Below are 14,066 nucleotides of genomic sequence, written 5' to 3' on the forward strand. Positions count from 1 at the left end.
GCACTTACTGTGAGGTCCTGATGAACTGAGTCCAGAAGATCATCTACCTCCCACCTCTATACAAGATGCCACTCCTGCAAAGAAAATACAAACTTACTTTAGAATCACACACACACACACACACACACACACACACACACACACACACGACCAAAAAAAACATCTAAATAAGGAACGTTAGGGATCGGCCAAGGAAAACACACCATTTTTATTTCAATAACAAGTGTCTGCAGGCAATAGTGAAGCATGGTGGCAGTTCCTTGCAAGTTTGGGGCTGCATTTCTGTGAATGGAGTTGGAGATTTGGTCAGGATTCATGGTGTCCTCAATGCTGAGAACTACAGGAAGATAATTATCCATCATGCAATACCATCAGGGAGGCGTATGATTGGCCCCAGATTTATTTTGCAGCAGGACAACGATCCCAAGCAATACAGCCAAGGTCATTAAGAACTATTTTCAGTGTAAAGAAGAACAATTAGTCCTGGAAGTGATGGCATGGCCCCCACAGAGCCCTGATCTCAGCATCATCGAGTCTGAGTCTGTCGGGGATAACATGAAGAGACAGAAGGATTTGAGGGTGCCTACATCTACAGAAGATCAGTGGTTAGTTCTCCAAGATGTTTGGAACAACCTACCAGCCGAGTTCCTTCAAAAGCTTTGTGCAAGTGTACCTAGAAGAATTGATGCTGTCTTGAAGCAAAGGGTGGTCACACCAAATATTGATTTGATTTAGATTTCTCTTCTGTTCATTCACTGCATTTTGTTAACTGATGAAAATAAACTATTAACACTTCCATTTTTGAAAGCATTCTTAGTTTACAGCATTTTTTCATACCTGCCTAAAACTTTTGCACAGTACTGTGTATGGTGCAGGATACTCGCTTTCCTCCACTAATAACTTTGGATTATCCTAATACATTAATAAACAAATAGAACAATAAACAAAGATCACTTTAGAGGACAATTCCTATCAGATGTACACATCAGTGTTTGCACAGTACTTTACAGATATACATACATACAGCATTACACCAAGTGTATTAAAGTGGTAAAATTATGCATTGACACTTAATATAAAGAAACAAATCTAAGATCACTTCAGAGGCCGAGATAAACTGACTTTTAGTCCATACTTGCGTTGGTGGAATGCAACTAAGTACATTAATTGAAGTACTGTACTGAAGTATGTTATTTGTACTTGCATATTTAAATTTTATTCAACTTTGTACTTCTACTCCACTGCACGTCTGAGGGAAATTTTGCACTTAACTACATTTATTTCAACAAAATGAGTTACTAGTTACTTGTCAGATTCAGATTGAATGATAATAATAATAATAACAATACATAATAAATAAATGATAATGTATTATTATATTGTTTTCATAGGCTGAGTAGTAGCAGTAACCATGACCAGTAATTTAAGCTTCATGTTTAAAATCAGTGGACTGCCCCTTTAAATCCAGTTTAGTGTTATTCTCTGTTAAATGCTGCCACCTGGTGTCTACTTTTTGGAAGTTGCGGTGGACCATCAGCTTATACTGTAAATAAATCCTTTGTTGCCTTCATTATGTTTTGGTTCCTCTCTCTCTTACTCATGGAGCTCACAGAAAACAGGGAAATTGTACGGGTCGGTTTCAGGAAGGAGGTTTAACAAACTCTGACAACCCTGAACTCTGAGTTGATTTACCCTGAGATGGGAAACTGAGTTTTCGGTTCCAGAACAGCTGATTTGAGTTGGTTCAATCAACTCAGAGTAGGTTCACTCAGTTAAGCGCGTGCACCACCACTATAAAAAGGCAGCATGAATGGAGCCATGATACTACAATTCACCATGGCAACTACCACAAACAAACTTGTCGGCGGAAATACTCATGCAATTTCAACAAAAAAGAAACACAGCGGCTGCTGCAAAAGAGAGAATTTCAACAACTTCTTGCGAACGATGACCTGTCACATTCACAGTTACACCTTCATACCTGGATTAACCTCCTGTTCTGAAACAGAAAACCCAGAGTTCCCCTCATATCAGGGTTAACAAACTCATAGAGTTTTCACTAAACCTGCTTTCTGAGACGGACCCCAGGACTTCACCCTTATTATTGTCAGAATTTTGCTGATAATGATAAAAGTTATTTAAACGGCTCTTCTCATAAAACAAATACAACGGTGACAAAATGGAACAATTTAGGAATTGAATGTATGTTTAAACGACATTGAAAATAAACACTTCCTAAAAGTATATACATAATGATAGACATGTTTGTTTACAACCTTTTTGAAATGTGAGTTTTCAAAGCTTTGAGCAACACAAAACAAAATCCCATTTATCTCCATTGTTCTGGCAGAGAGGCAGAGAGCAGTGTGGTGCATAGGTGTTGCTTTACCCTTTGACCCATGCTCTCTCAGGCATTCTCTTTTTACTGCAGTGCAGAACGTGCTCACAGCACGCAGAACAACACTAACTGATATGTGCTTAACATAAGGACACATGGCTGCAAAAAAAAAGTGATCACGTTGAATCTGTCCTCCAAAAACTGAACATTATCAGCTTCAACTGATTGCCGTTTTTTTTCCCAGTGCTGCTGAATTTTTAGGTCACTTAACTTTATCCACCCCCTGTATTTATGCCGGTTGACACACGTGTGTGTTTGTGTTTGTGTGTGTGTGTGTCTGAGAGATAGCCCGCTGGATTCCAGTCTCCTTCCTCTCTCTGGCACCAGTGCACAGCATGTTTGTAGTGGGAATAAAAGGGATTATTAGAGCATGATAATATGATGAGCAGTAAGTTCACAAGTTTGAGAGGCCTCACAACCGCACAACCACATTCTCTTGGATCCACTCCAAACATGCTCAATAACTTTTGTTTTTCTATATTGTTTGTGACTCGAGTAATGAGGAGACATTCCAATATATTGTAATTTGATAATGAAGCAAATTCATGTTTTCAAGAGGATGAACACTTATATTTAAAATAAAATAAACACTGCTGACACACTTACAGTGGGGGAAATAAGTATTTGACCCCTTGCTGATTTTGCAGGTTTGCCCACTTACAAAGAATGCAAAAATCTACAATTTTAATCATATGTACATTCTAACAGTGAAAGACAGAATCCCAAAGAAAATTCCAGAAAATCACATCATATGAATTTATTAAAATTGATAACCATCTGATGAGGAAAAACAAGTATTTGACCCCCTGGACAAACAGCATGTTAATATTTATATAGCACAGATGTCAAACGGTTTTTATAGTTGGTGACAAGGTTTGTGCACATTTCGGCAGGGATGTTGGCCCACTCCTCCCTGCAGACAGCCTCCAAATCATTCAGGTTCCGAGGTTGTCGCCTGGCAACTCGAATTTTAAGCTCCCTCCAAAGATTTTCAATCGGATTCAGGTCTGGAGACTGGCTAGGCCACTCCAGAACCTTGATGTGCTTCTTCTTCAGCCACTCTTTTGTTGCTTTGGCGGTGTGCTTAGGGTCGTTGTCGTGCTGAAACACCCATCCTCGACCCATCTTCAGCTCTCTCACTGAGGGAAGGAGATGTCGGTCCAGAATTCCACGATACATGGCCCCGTCCATCCTCCCCTCAATACGATGGAGTTGTCCCATCCCCTTGGCTGAAAAGCACCCCCAAAGCATGATGTTGCCACCACCATGCTTGACGGTGGGGATGGTGTTCTTTGGGTTGTACTCTGTGTTCTTTGCCCTCCAAACATGACGAGTTGAGGCCAAAAAGTTCTATTTTGGTCTCATCTGACCACATCACCTTCTTCCAGGCCTCTTCTGAGTTGTCCAGGTGGTGAATGGCAAACTTCATGCGGGCCTGTACATGTTTCTTCTTGAGCAGGGGGACCTTGCGTGCACTGCAGGATTTCAATCCATGACGGCGTAGTGTGTTACCAACCGTTTCTTTTGTAACTGTGGTCCCAGCTGCCTTCAGTTGATTCATCAGTTCCCCCCTTGTGGTTTTGGGATGATTCCTCACCGTTCGCATGATCAGGGACACCCCACGAGGCAAGATCTTGTGTGGAGGCCCAGACCGAGGGAGGTTGGCGGTGGTGTGGTGCTTCTTCCATTTCCTGATAACTGCACCGACAGTTGATCTTTTCTCTCCAAGTTGCTTTCCTATTCTCTTGTAGCCCATCCCAGCCTTGTGCAGATCAACAATCTTGTCCCTGATGTCCGTAGAAAGCTCTTTGGTCTTGCCCATGGTGGTGATGTTGGATGCTGGTTGTTTGGGTGTTGACAGGTGTCTTTTATACAGGTAACGAGGTGAGGCAGGTGTATTTGATGTAGATAATTGGTTTGGATTGGGGTTGTGTCTTAAAGAAAGACTAACTGGCTTGTAGGAGCCAGAATACTTGCTGTTTGTCCAGGGGGTCAAATACTTGTTTTTCCTCATCAGATGGTTATCAATTTTAATAAATTCATATGATGTGATTTTCTGGAATTTTCTTTGGGATTCTGTCTTTCACTGTTAGAATGTACATATGATTAAAATTGTAGATTTTTGCATTCTTTGTAAGTGGGCAAACCTGCAAAATCAGCAAGGGGTCAAATACTTATTTCCCCCACTGTATATGGATCAACTAATTAACTTCTTTTCAATATAATTTAATGCACCATTTATTTTTTCAATTAAGTGATTACTTGTTTGTGTCACAAAATAGTAACAATTGTCCATCACAACTTGTGGAGCCCAAGTTGAGGACCAACACTACCAAAACTCAAAAGATACTTAAAGTTGTAAAACAGACAAGCAGCAAATCCTCACATTTGAGAAGCTGAATTGTTCACGTTTAAAAACTAAAATTACAGTCGGTCAAATTTCATAGGTTAAAACTCCAGAGTCTGACCTTGACTCACCCTCAAATGTTCTTTTTGTTGCCTAAGCATCAATTAATTACTTATATAACAGTTTATTTGGTTTGTGTGTCAGCAGTCTTCGCTATAAATGTGAAGGTCACTAAAGAAAGTCAGTCTGAAGCAGCCATGACACCAGGCAGGATATTCTGACCAGAGGGGAGTGAATGAAATGCTGAGCCCTCCCTCCTCTCGGTCTCCTTTTTGAGCTGCTCTTTAGAGGCACGGAGGGGGGAGACAGTACAGAGAAGCTGTTCTTTTCATTCATGCCCTCACTGACTTGTGGTTGCAGCGGGCAGAAGACGGGAAAGAGGAGGAGGAGGGGGATTGTGGGTCGGATAGAGGGGAATCAAGGAGGGAAGTCCTAAATCACAGTGGAAAAAAAGGACGTCAGAGGCTTTGCACGTCATTGAGTCAGCAGATATGGGTCATTTTACGCAGAGTGCGGTGACGTAACTGAGCTGCCTGGGGGGTGGTTGTCTCTGACTAAAGCAATGCTGAGATGTGTTGCATCAGGCCTCATCAGCAATTCCAAGACGGGCTTCAAACCCCTTTGTTAACTAAAAGGGGACTATAAATAAAAGTGATACAGTTTAGAAAACGGCTTGATCAGGAATAAACGCCCAGCTTTCACTCGGTTATTGTGGCGCACTCTTTCACTGTAAAGCCTTAATTAACAATAAATATATATATATATATATATATATATATATATATATATATATATATATATATATATATATATATATATATATTGTATTCATGTATATATACATACATACATATACACACACACACACACACACACACACACAAACAAATCCTCATCTACAGATCATCTCAATAAAGAGCTTTTTTCCTCTTCTCCCAGGCTTTCTCAAGATAACTGGCTAATTTATGTTTCACATGTGAACAGCCATCTCGCATCTTTGAGCATCATCCATATTTACCAAATCAATCTCTGCTTTTACTCTTACAAAACAAAAAAAATCATGCTGTTCACAATAAAAAGGACAGTAGAAAACAAAATGGAACTCATTCTCTACATCCTTCAAACAACACATGGGACGGATCCGTTTTTCCTCTTCTACATTAACATATCGTCCTGTTTCAACAGTCAAAGGTAAAACACCAGATCTCAATGGAGCTCACAGATCTTTGCCTTTTTGACAAATTATATACAACATAATTCTCTTTGCCATATCGTCACAAAAATTACGCAATTTTGGCTTAGCCAATATCTCATCAGCCCACTGCTCTTTGTCTTTAGCAAACACAGATTCTTTAAATAGCATATTATAATATAGCAGGGCCGAGGTCAACCTGGGATTTAAACGTTTTAGAAAACAGTAAGTGCAGACTTTATTGATAACCTCAAAGTCTAAAAAAATAGTTACTCACACAAAGTTAGTAGGGATCAAGACCACTGATACAAAGAAAAGAAGCACTGCCATTAACAGTAGTAAAACAAAAAAGCAAAAGTGAGTAATATACAATATGTTTCCTTTGCCACTGGTTCTCAGTTCTATTCTAGAGGCCCATAGTGTTCTAATCAGTCAATGATTTACACGTAATTAACTTTCCTTGCAGAACAGAAAGTCACCTACAAATGTTAACTGCACTGTTTTGGCGGTAAGTAGCATGTCTTTGTTATGTTTGCTTTTGACAGAGCTTTTGTGCAACCGTTCATACTTTTTCCCAGTTGTGAGTAGCTCCTATATTTCTGTTATATGGGACAAAAAGGTTACTATAAAAAGGTAGCCAATTTTGTGGGCTTTATGGCAAATTTAAAAAAAAAACTTTTCATTGTGAACATACAACAAAATATAGCTCCAGTTAGTATCAAGTAAGTCATTGTAAAAAAAAAAATTGAAATATGTGGATATATTTTTAAATATTTGTTATTTTGAGCATTGTTCTCACTTTTTGCTCCTGTTAAACTGGTCTTCCAAGGTTATTAAAAGCTTAAGTCTCTACACCACAAGTATTGTCTAGGTCACCTTAAGTTAGGGATGCAACATGAATTTGGGGCTTGTTTGTGATTTGAACCAGGGACCCCTGAGCGAGAACCATAGCCCTAAACAGCAGTTTGTGATGGAAAGAAGAGCAGGTATTTTTCCTCTTTAGGTTATCTTAGTTATTCCTCTTTCATTTTTTTTTTTGTCTAAACACCACAGACGAGTTAGTAAAACATACAACATGCTGTGTTTACAAGAATCCTCTTATAGAAAGGGTAAAGCTGAAAACTCCCATAAAAGCGAAGTGATTGAACATTGCATTTAGAATCTTTAACCTCTTCTCTAGGTCAAGAATGAATGCTCAATAATCTATAGTAAAAGGTTTGGATATTTTAGTTATCAAGCACAATTTCAAGAAATTACGTGCCAGCATGTGTCCAGCGTGTCTTTGGGTGCCTTGCTAAAGGGAACATGGCACTAGTTGCTGTGGGAGGGAGAGTGTTGCAGGAGATAAGAAACAGCCGGCCTGTTACTCGGACTGTAGTATGTGCGGAGCTGACAGTTGGATGTTGCAGCTTGTATCTGATGCCCCTCCGCCTGTAGCTGATGCTGCGTGTGATGCAGCAGTAAGAGGGATTATGACATCATCGTGTGGCTGCCTTGCCCATCTGCACGTACACTTCTGGGTGGCATGGCAACGTGTGAGACGTGCTGGCCGGGGGAGGGATCTCTGGCTCTGTGTGCTACTGGGAGGAGAGCGGCAGGTTATCATACAGATGCAGCTTCCTGCTTCTGCTTACAATCCCCCCCCTCCTCTTTCCCACTCCCCCGCTTCTGTAGGAGAAGCCCACTCCTCCTCATCCACTCCTCCCCCTCTTCATCTCCTTCACGTTCTGCAGCTGAGCCAATCAGAGTGCTTGGTGGGGGCAGGGCTTAGTAGAGCCACCATTCCACAGCAGAGCTGCTGCATCTCCCCAGAGCTAACAGGGAGCTAGCAGCACAGAGGGAGGAGACACGCTCAAACCCAGCCTCTGTGTGTGTTGTGTGTTTAAGTGTGTTGGGGTGTGGGTGTGTGTGCGTGTGTTGCAGACTAGCAGGAACGGCTGCTGCTGCACTCTTGTTTTAGCAGACTTTTTCCTTTTAACCTTGCCTTGCCACGGTGCTTAGCTTGGGCCTGCTTCTTCCTTCACTTCAGGATAAAGAGGGATCAGCGCAGGGGGCAACAGGAGAGAGAACGCACGGCAGGCTTCCTTCCCCTCCTCCTTACCACCTCATAGTCGCTGACAGCTCCTGGCGGACGTGCAGGCAGGATGATAGCGGCTCAGCTTCTGGCCTACTACTTCACTGAGTTGAAGGATGATCAACTCAAGAAGGTGAGTGAAAGTAAAGTGCCACAGTGGTCCTTTTGTATTGAACTGGAGAGTTTTGTAATGTGACAGCCATGGACACCGGTTAACAGTAGCTGCATGTCAGTACTGAGCCTGTGGGGCGTATCAGGCTGGGAGAGGAGGATGCAGCATTTGGAAAGTAGAGGAGGAGGAGGAGGAGGAGGCCATGATGAACTCTAATTTGCATTTGACTCTATTTTAGCTTGCTCTGGGGTTAGCGGTGTTTGACATTGATGACCTTGAGAAGGGCTGTGGTCAGTGATGGTGGAGATGTAGACAGATGCAGACAGACCCTTGTTATACGTAGAGAGCGTCGGTTGCCAGGGCGTCTGAAGCAGACAGGTGTCTGTAAGGGGATGTTGGGGAAAGTCGTGAGCTCTGCGATCCCCTCCCTTCCCTGCTGCTTACCAATCATCCTCTTTCTCTCCCGTTTTATCTCTGTTCTCTTTTCATTCGCTCATTCTCTTATTACCTCTAGCAAAGACAACGTGCACTCATTAGCAGAACACATTTGAAACCCTAGCTAGAAAAATACTGTCGCCTCTGGTCATGTAAAGAATCTGACCTTTGGTTTAGTAGAAATGGGCTGATGGATAGACCGGTGAGATGTTACCAAGGGGGAGGGGGTGATTTGTGATATCACAGTGCAGTCGATGCACGTGCCTCTGGGTTAGTGGAATTTACAACCGCGTCTACTGTGGTGACTCAGGATCCTTGAAAGGATGTAAGTTACCCTGGATATGACTGGTACACTGCATATCATATTCAGAAATTCAGCAGCAGCCAATAAGCAAGCCAAACACTGTAACACAAACAAACAGTTTATTGAAGTGGTGGGAAGTATGCCAGGAAAATAAATATGTCAGGCTAAATTTCGGGGGAAATGTAAAAGTTCCATTTGATGTAATGGTGCAGCCATAAATAACATGGCACCTTGGGTTTAAATATATTTAACCCACTATGAGGAAGTATATCTTCGATTAAATGTTGGCGATACTGTTTATTTTTTCAAGTCAAAGGAGAAAAATTATAGAGTTAAAGTAGCCGAATAATACAAAGAATTACAAAATGATCAAACTGTCTTGGCACACAGCAACACTAGGTTGACAGCGAAAGACAGGAATAGATTTCATGGAAATTCACTATTCAATCAATAAGTTGTACTCCACATTGCGTTAGTCGTTTTCAAAGGCTAATAATAGCAATGCCTGATGAGAAACAAAGTCCACATGATTGTGTTTCATGGCACAGAATGGATGCCTGAACTGTGGTGTGCCCGATGGAATGACTGTGTGATTACATAACAATAACAGGGAAAATCCCCCCTGGAACAAACACTACATTAATTGAATGCTTTAACTGCAATTAAACTGCATGCAATGTTGCTATTTTAAACAAACCAATTATTATGCTGCATTGATTTTTATTGCATTTTACAAAAAGTTACCTTATTTAATCATTAGAGATTTTTAAAAGTATCGCCACCAATTTCTTGTACTGCAGTGATTTTGCTACTTTTGTCCCATGTTAACATGTTTCTGCATCCGTGTCCTGGTTCAGGCTGCGTCTCACAATATGTGGTACTTTGTGTCAAGTGGATCAATCTATAAATTGATAAATCTCTCTGCCTCAGTACCCAATTGCCCGACATGCCCTTTAAGCAATTAGTCACCTAAGCGGTAAACACAATCTGAGGTAGGGCTGTGCAATTAATAATAGTTTAATCGCGATTCAATTGTCAATCACAACAACAATGTAATCGAGAAAAACTATTATTTTGCACATTGCATTTTGCAAGTAAACTCTTATTTTGTATAACAAAATATGTAACATATTAAAGGAATTTTTGTTTTCACTTTTGATCTGTTTAACTGTTTCACTGTTTCTAGAAATGCAACATCTTTGCAACATCAATGAGTAATCGTGATAAATTATCGTGATTTTAATATTGACCAAAACAATTGTGACTTCTTTTCATAATCGAACAGCCCCAATCTGACTATGTTCAGAAGATTGTGGCATCCAGTGACTTTCCCACGCAGAAGCTTGAGTGAAGATAATGACCTCTTCTGAAGAGTCCATCATGTTTTTTAATCCTCCATGTCCTCCTTGGCTACTAGCAACTGTGTGGAGGAGGGGTGGGGGCGCATGTACGATCACGGAAGGCTTGTATCATGTGGCAGCGCCAACAGTGTTGTTGTCATTACTTAGAATTCCTCACGGGGGCGACAGAAACTACGCACTATAGCTTTAAGTTTAAAGTAAAGTTTTAAATAGCCAGTGATGGAAGAACTACTCAGATCTTTTACTTAAATAAAAATATCAATACCACAGTGTAGAAATACTTACAAGTGCATTCACTTGAGTAAAAGTACAGAAGTATCAAAGTACCAAAGTAAAAGTACTCAATATGCTGAATTTCTCATTTCAGAATAATATATATTATTGGATATAACTGATGCATTAATATGTTCATGACTTAAATGTTGCAGCTAGTAAAGGTGGAGCTAATTTTAACTACTTTATATACCGCTGTGTAGCTTAATCCATAAAAATACTTCATGATTTACTAGTTGTTTGATATTTTGTATTAATAATCTGAATAGTAAACAGTAGTAAAAAGGTTACCAGTAATGAATGCTGTCAGGTAATTGTAGTAGAGTAGAAGTATAAGGTACCATAAAAATGGAAATTATCAAGTACCTCAGAATTGTACTTAAATACCGTACTTGAGTAAATGTATTTGGTTACTTTCCACCACTGTCATTAACATAGCATGACACATCAGTAATGTTGCCATGGTAACCAACAGTTCATTATACCTTGTATTTTGATTTTTCTATGTTTAAACTGTTTTTAGTTCTATTTTACATCACAACATCCAACTGACCCCCCAGCCCCCTTGTTTGGGGCTTTTCCTCAAATCTGTTGTTAAGCATTTACTGTATGTAAAAAAAAATGGGTAACTAATTTTTTATTTGGCACATTTCGACCACTCCCTGTGCCCCTGTGTTTGCTCCTCAGATCGATAAGTACCTGTACTCCATGCGTTTCTCGGATGATACCTTGAAGGACATCATGAACCGGTTCCGCAGGGAAATGGAGAACGGGCTCGGCCGTGACACCAGCCCCACCGCCTCCATCAAGATGCTGCCCACCTTCGTCAGGTCCATCCCTGACGGATCAGGTACAGTGTAGAAAAACAGATTATGACAACAAAACCTGTGTGTTTAAGGATACTCTACCTGATTATGGTAAAGTGCCCAACACCGCTCACGATACCAAAACTTTTCTGGGATTCTGCTGCGCAAAAGAATCTAAAGACAGACTTAACCCATAGACTTAAGATGCTTTTGGGAAATGGGGCCCAGTTCACTTTTGATACTTTTTGGGGTTTCAAAACTTTGCAAATAGTGAGCTGAGAGGGAAACTAGGGATTTGGAGTAGCTTTAACATGTTGTGCATCTTAAAGAAAAAACTTTTACAACTTGATGTAAAAAGAACTTGGTGTGGTCATGTTCTGCTTGAAATATTCAGCAGGAGGTTAAGTATTAGTTCAATATTGAATTACCTGCCACTCACTTCCTGGTGTCGTGTGACTGATGTGTCCCATGGTAGGAGGAGCCCATTGATTCAGCAAACAGCAGCTAGAAAGTATAAAAAAAACAAATATTGTATTAATGTATATTCAAAAGAGCAAACTGTGCTCAAGTTTGATACACTGAGATGACTAGAGCAGAATTATATAAAATGAACATATGAGTATCAAAAATACAAACATCACAAGTATTAAGAGTTTTAAATGCCATATTGTTTTAAGAAAACGTAAGAACGTCCACCATTTAATGACTGAACAAGCAACAATGAAAACTGAGGAATGTGGAAGGAATACATAGGTTTTGCAAAAGAAGCAACATCATGAGGATGACAAAATCAATCACATTAAAAGGCAAAGTGATCCCATTCACAACAACAATAGTGTCTTTGTTATGTTATGTTATGTTATATACAGTCTGCCTGTTGCATCCTGTTTCTGTCCGTCTATAAACAATGTGCTGATGTGGTGAAATCGTCAGGCCTGTTGTGTGACAACAGCCTCTTTTGTGTTGTGCTCTGATTCTGGGCTCAGTAGATTCACCATTATTTTCACTCTCTGTATCCATCTGATAACATGCAGCCAACACCGTCGGATGAAGACCTCACAATGTCAGATTTATTGATTTGAATTTATGGACAATCTAATGAGCTGTATAATCCATTCAAAACCTTTTGCCCATTAAATATTCATGTCTGCCAGTGCGGGGATTGGCCTGTTATCAGCTAAAGCTTTTGCCAGACAGAAGTAGCACATAAACTGTATTACATTATGTTTATTTAGTTAAAAATGAGGATTGGCAACTTTAATGTCAAATAAGTTTGACTATACCTATGGAGTTATATTCTGATTAAGGCTCTCTAATAGACTATAGCTGCAGTGTAATTTAACTTTAAAATAATAAGATGGAGAAGTTCACATTTAAATATTACAGTTATCGTCCTTAAGATGATAATATGCAATGAACCAGTTCAGCACATAAGACTGGTGCCCTTTTGGGGGAGGGGGATAGAAAACAGAAGATCTTATAGATGTCAAAGCAATTTCACATATGTTTGGATAATATTTTTGACAAGTTTGTATGCATTTATTTCTTATTTAACAAACATTTGTTTTATAGACATGTCTAATAATTATTTGGCGACCTTTCCTGAACCCGAGGATTTACAATAAATTAAGGTTGATTGCCATCATGTCTCTTCAGTAGTAACGGTCGCCAGCATCAATTAGCAATTTGCCACACTAATGGTAAATATTTATGTATTATGAGCCTCATATTTCAGTCTAACAGCTGGAACACACATAGCGTAGATAAGGGCCTGATCGTGATAGTTAATGGGAAAACAAATAAAACAAAGAAATAGAAAATTAATGGTGTTATCATTTTGAAGTTCGTCTGAATCTGTGTGTAGATGCAGGATTATTTTAATGAGCTAAATGTCCTCAGAGAAACCAAACGCCCTTCAGAACAACTCTTAGATTCCCATTGGTCCGAGTCAGGAGGCTCGCTCCTCAAACCGGCTTTGCTGCCTAGCATGGCTTGTCCCGGATAGTAAACAACGCACAGAAATAACATCAAGTGGCTGTCAGACATACAGAAAGGCAGAGGCCGCGCTGCCCGTCCTGCCTGCTCTTACATTATAAATAGCCTCAGGTTCCAAAATCTACATGATGTCAAAGGGATCACGCAAAGGGCAGAGTTGAAGCCACGGTGATAGTTAAAACTGATAAACATTTGAAAGCCTAATCAGCAACAACAGACTTGATGGGAAAGATGAGTGTAGCAACAAGAGTAAACGATAACTTTTCCTCCACTGTAACATGTAGGCTAGTTTCAGTAATAGTTAATCTGATCCCTCAGGGCAGACTCTATAGAGTAATGTTAATATTTCATCTGAGGGAATCCATCTGTCACCATCTGTTGATTGTTTACAGGCTGCAAAGTAATCTTGGTTTACATCCATTGATGATATCTCTTACCCCAGGCCACAACAAGCAAAGCGAAATATCTTGCTTGGCTTTGCAAAGCTACAATTCAGTGGTTTAGTCCAACTTCAACACTGGGTGAAGCCTGGTCACATTACTAGTTATGCAACCAAATTCACTCTGTTCCCCAAAATAAATTACACACTGCAGAAGTGAGTGCCCTCAAAAGGCTTCAACATTAAGCCAGACATAATCAATACTCAGTGACCAGCTTACTGTGGAACAGGAAACAGTGCTCTGCGGCCAAGTGTGTTTTTGATTGTTCA

General features: G+C 40.1%; 1 protein-coding gene and 1 long non-coding RNA gene across 3 annotated transcripts in view; one reads left to right on the forward strand and one right to left on the reverse strand.

The window, feature by feature from the left end:
• Positions 1 to 11,868, reverse strand: LOC114548824 (uncharacterized). Its single transcript, XR_003691427.1, has 3 exons — positions 11,791 to 11,868; positions 11,256 to 11,394; positions 1 to 74 (listed from the first exon to the last, which is right to left on the reverse strand). It is a non-coding gene; the product is annotated as an uncharacterized LOC114548824 (long non-coding RNA).
• LOC114548334 (hexokinase-1) overlaps positions 7,751 to 14,066 on the forward strand; it is a 23,331-nt gene continuing 17,015 nt past the window's right edge. For both annotated transcript variants that reach the window (XM_028568222.1, XM_028568229.1), the window contains exons 1-2: positions 7,751 to 8,204; positions 11,244 to 11,406. In XM_028568222.1, coding sequence (XP_028424023.1) covers positions 8,142 to 8,204; positions 11,244 to 11,406 — 226 coding nt within the window. In that variant the 5' untranslated portion in view covers positions 7,751 to 8,141. The remainder of the gene's footprint in view (positions 8,205 to 11,243; positions 11,407 to 14,066) is intronic.

This window comes from Perca flavescens, chromosome 2 (assembly GCF_004354835.1).
Source record: "Perca flavescens isolate YP-PL-M2 chromosome 2, PFLA_1.0, whole genome shotgun sequence".
In the NCBI taxonomy this organism is placed as follows: Eukaryota; Metazoa; Chordata; class Actinopteri; order Perciformes; family Percidae; genus Perca; species Perca flavescens.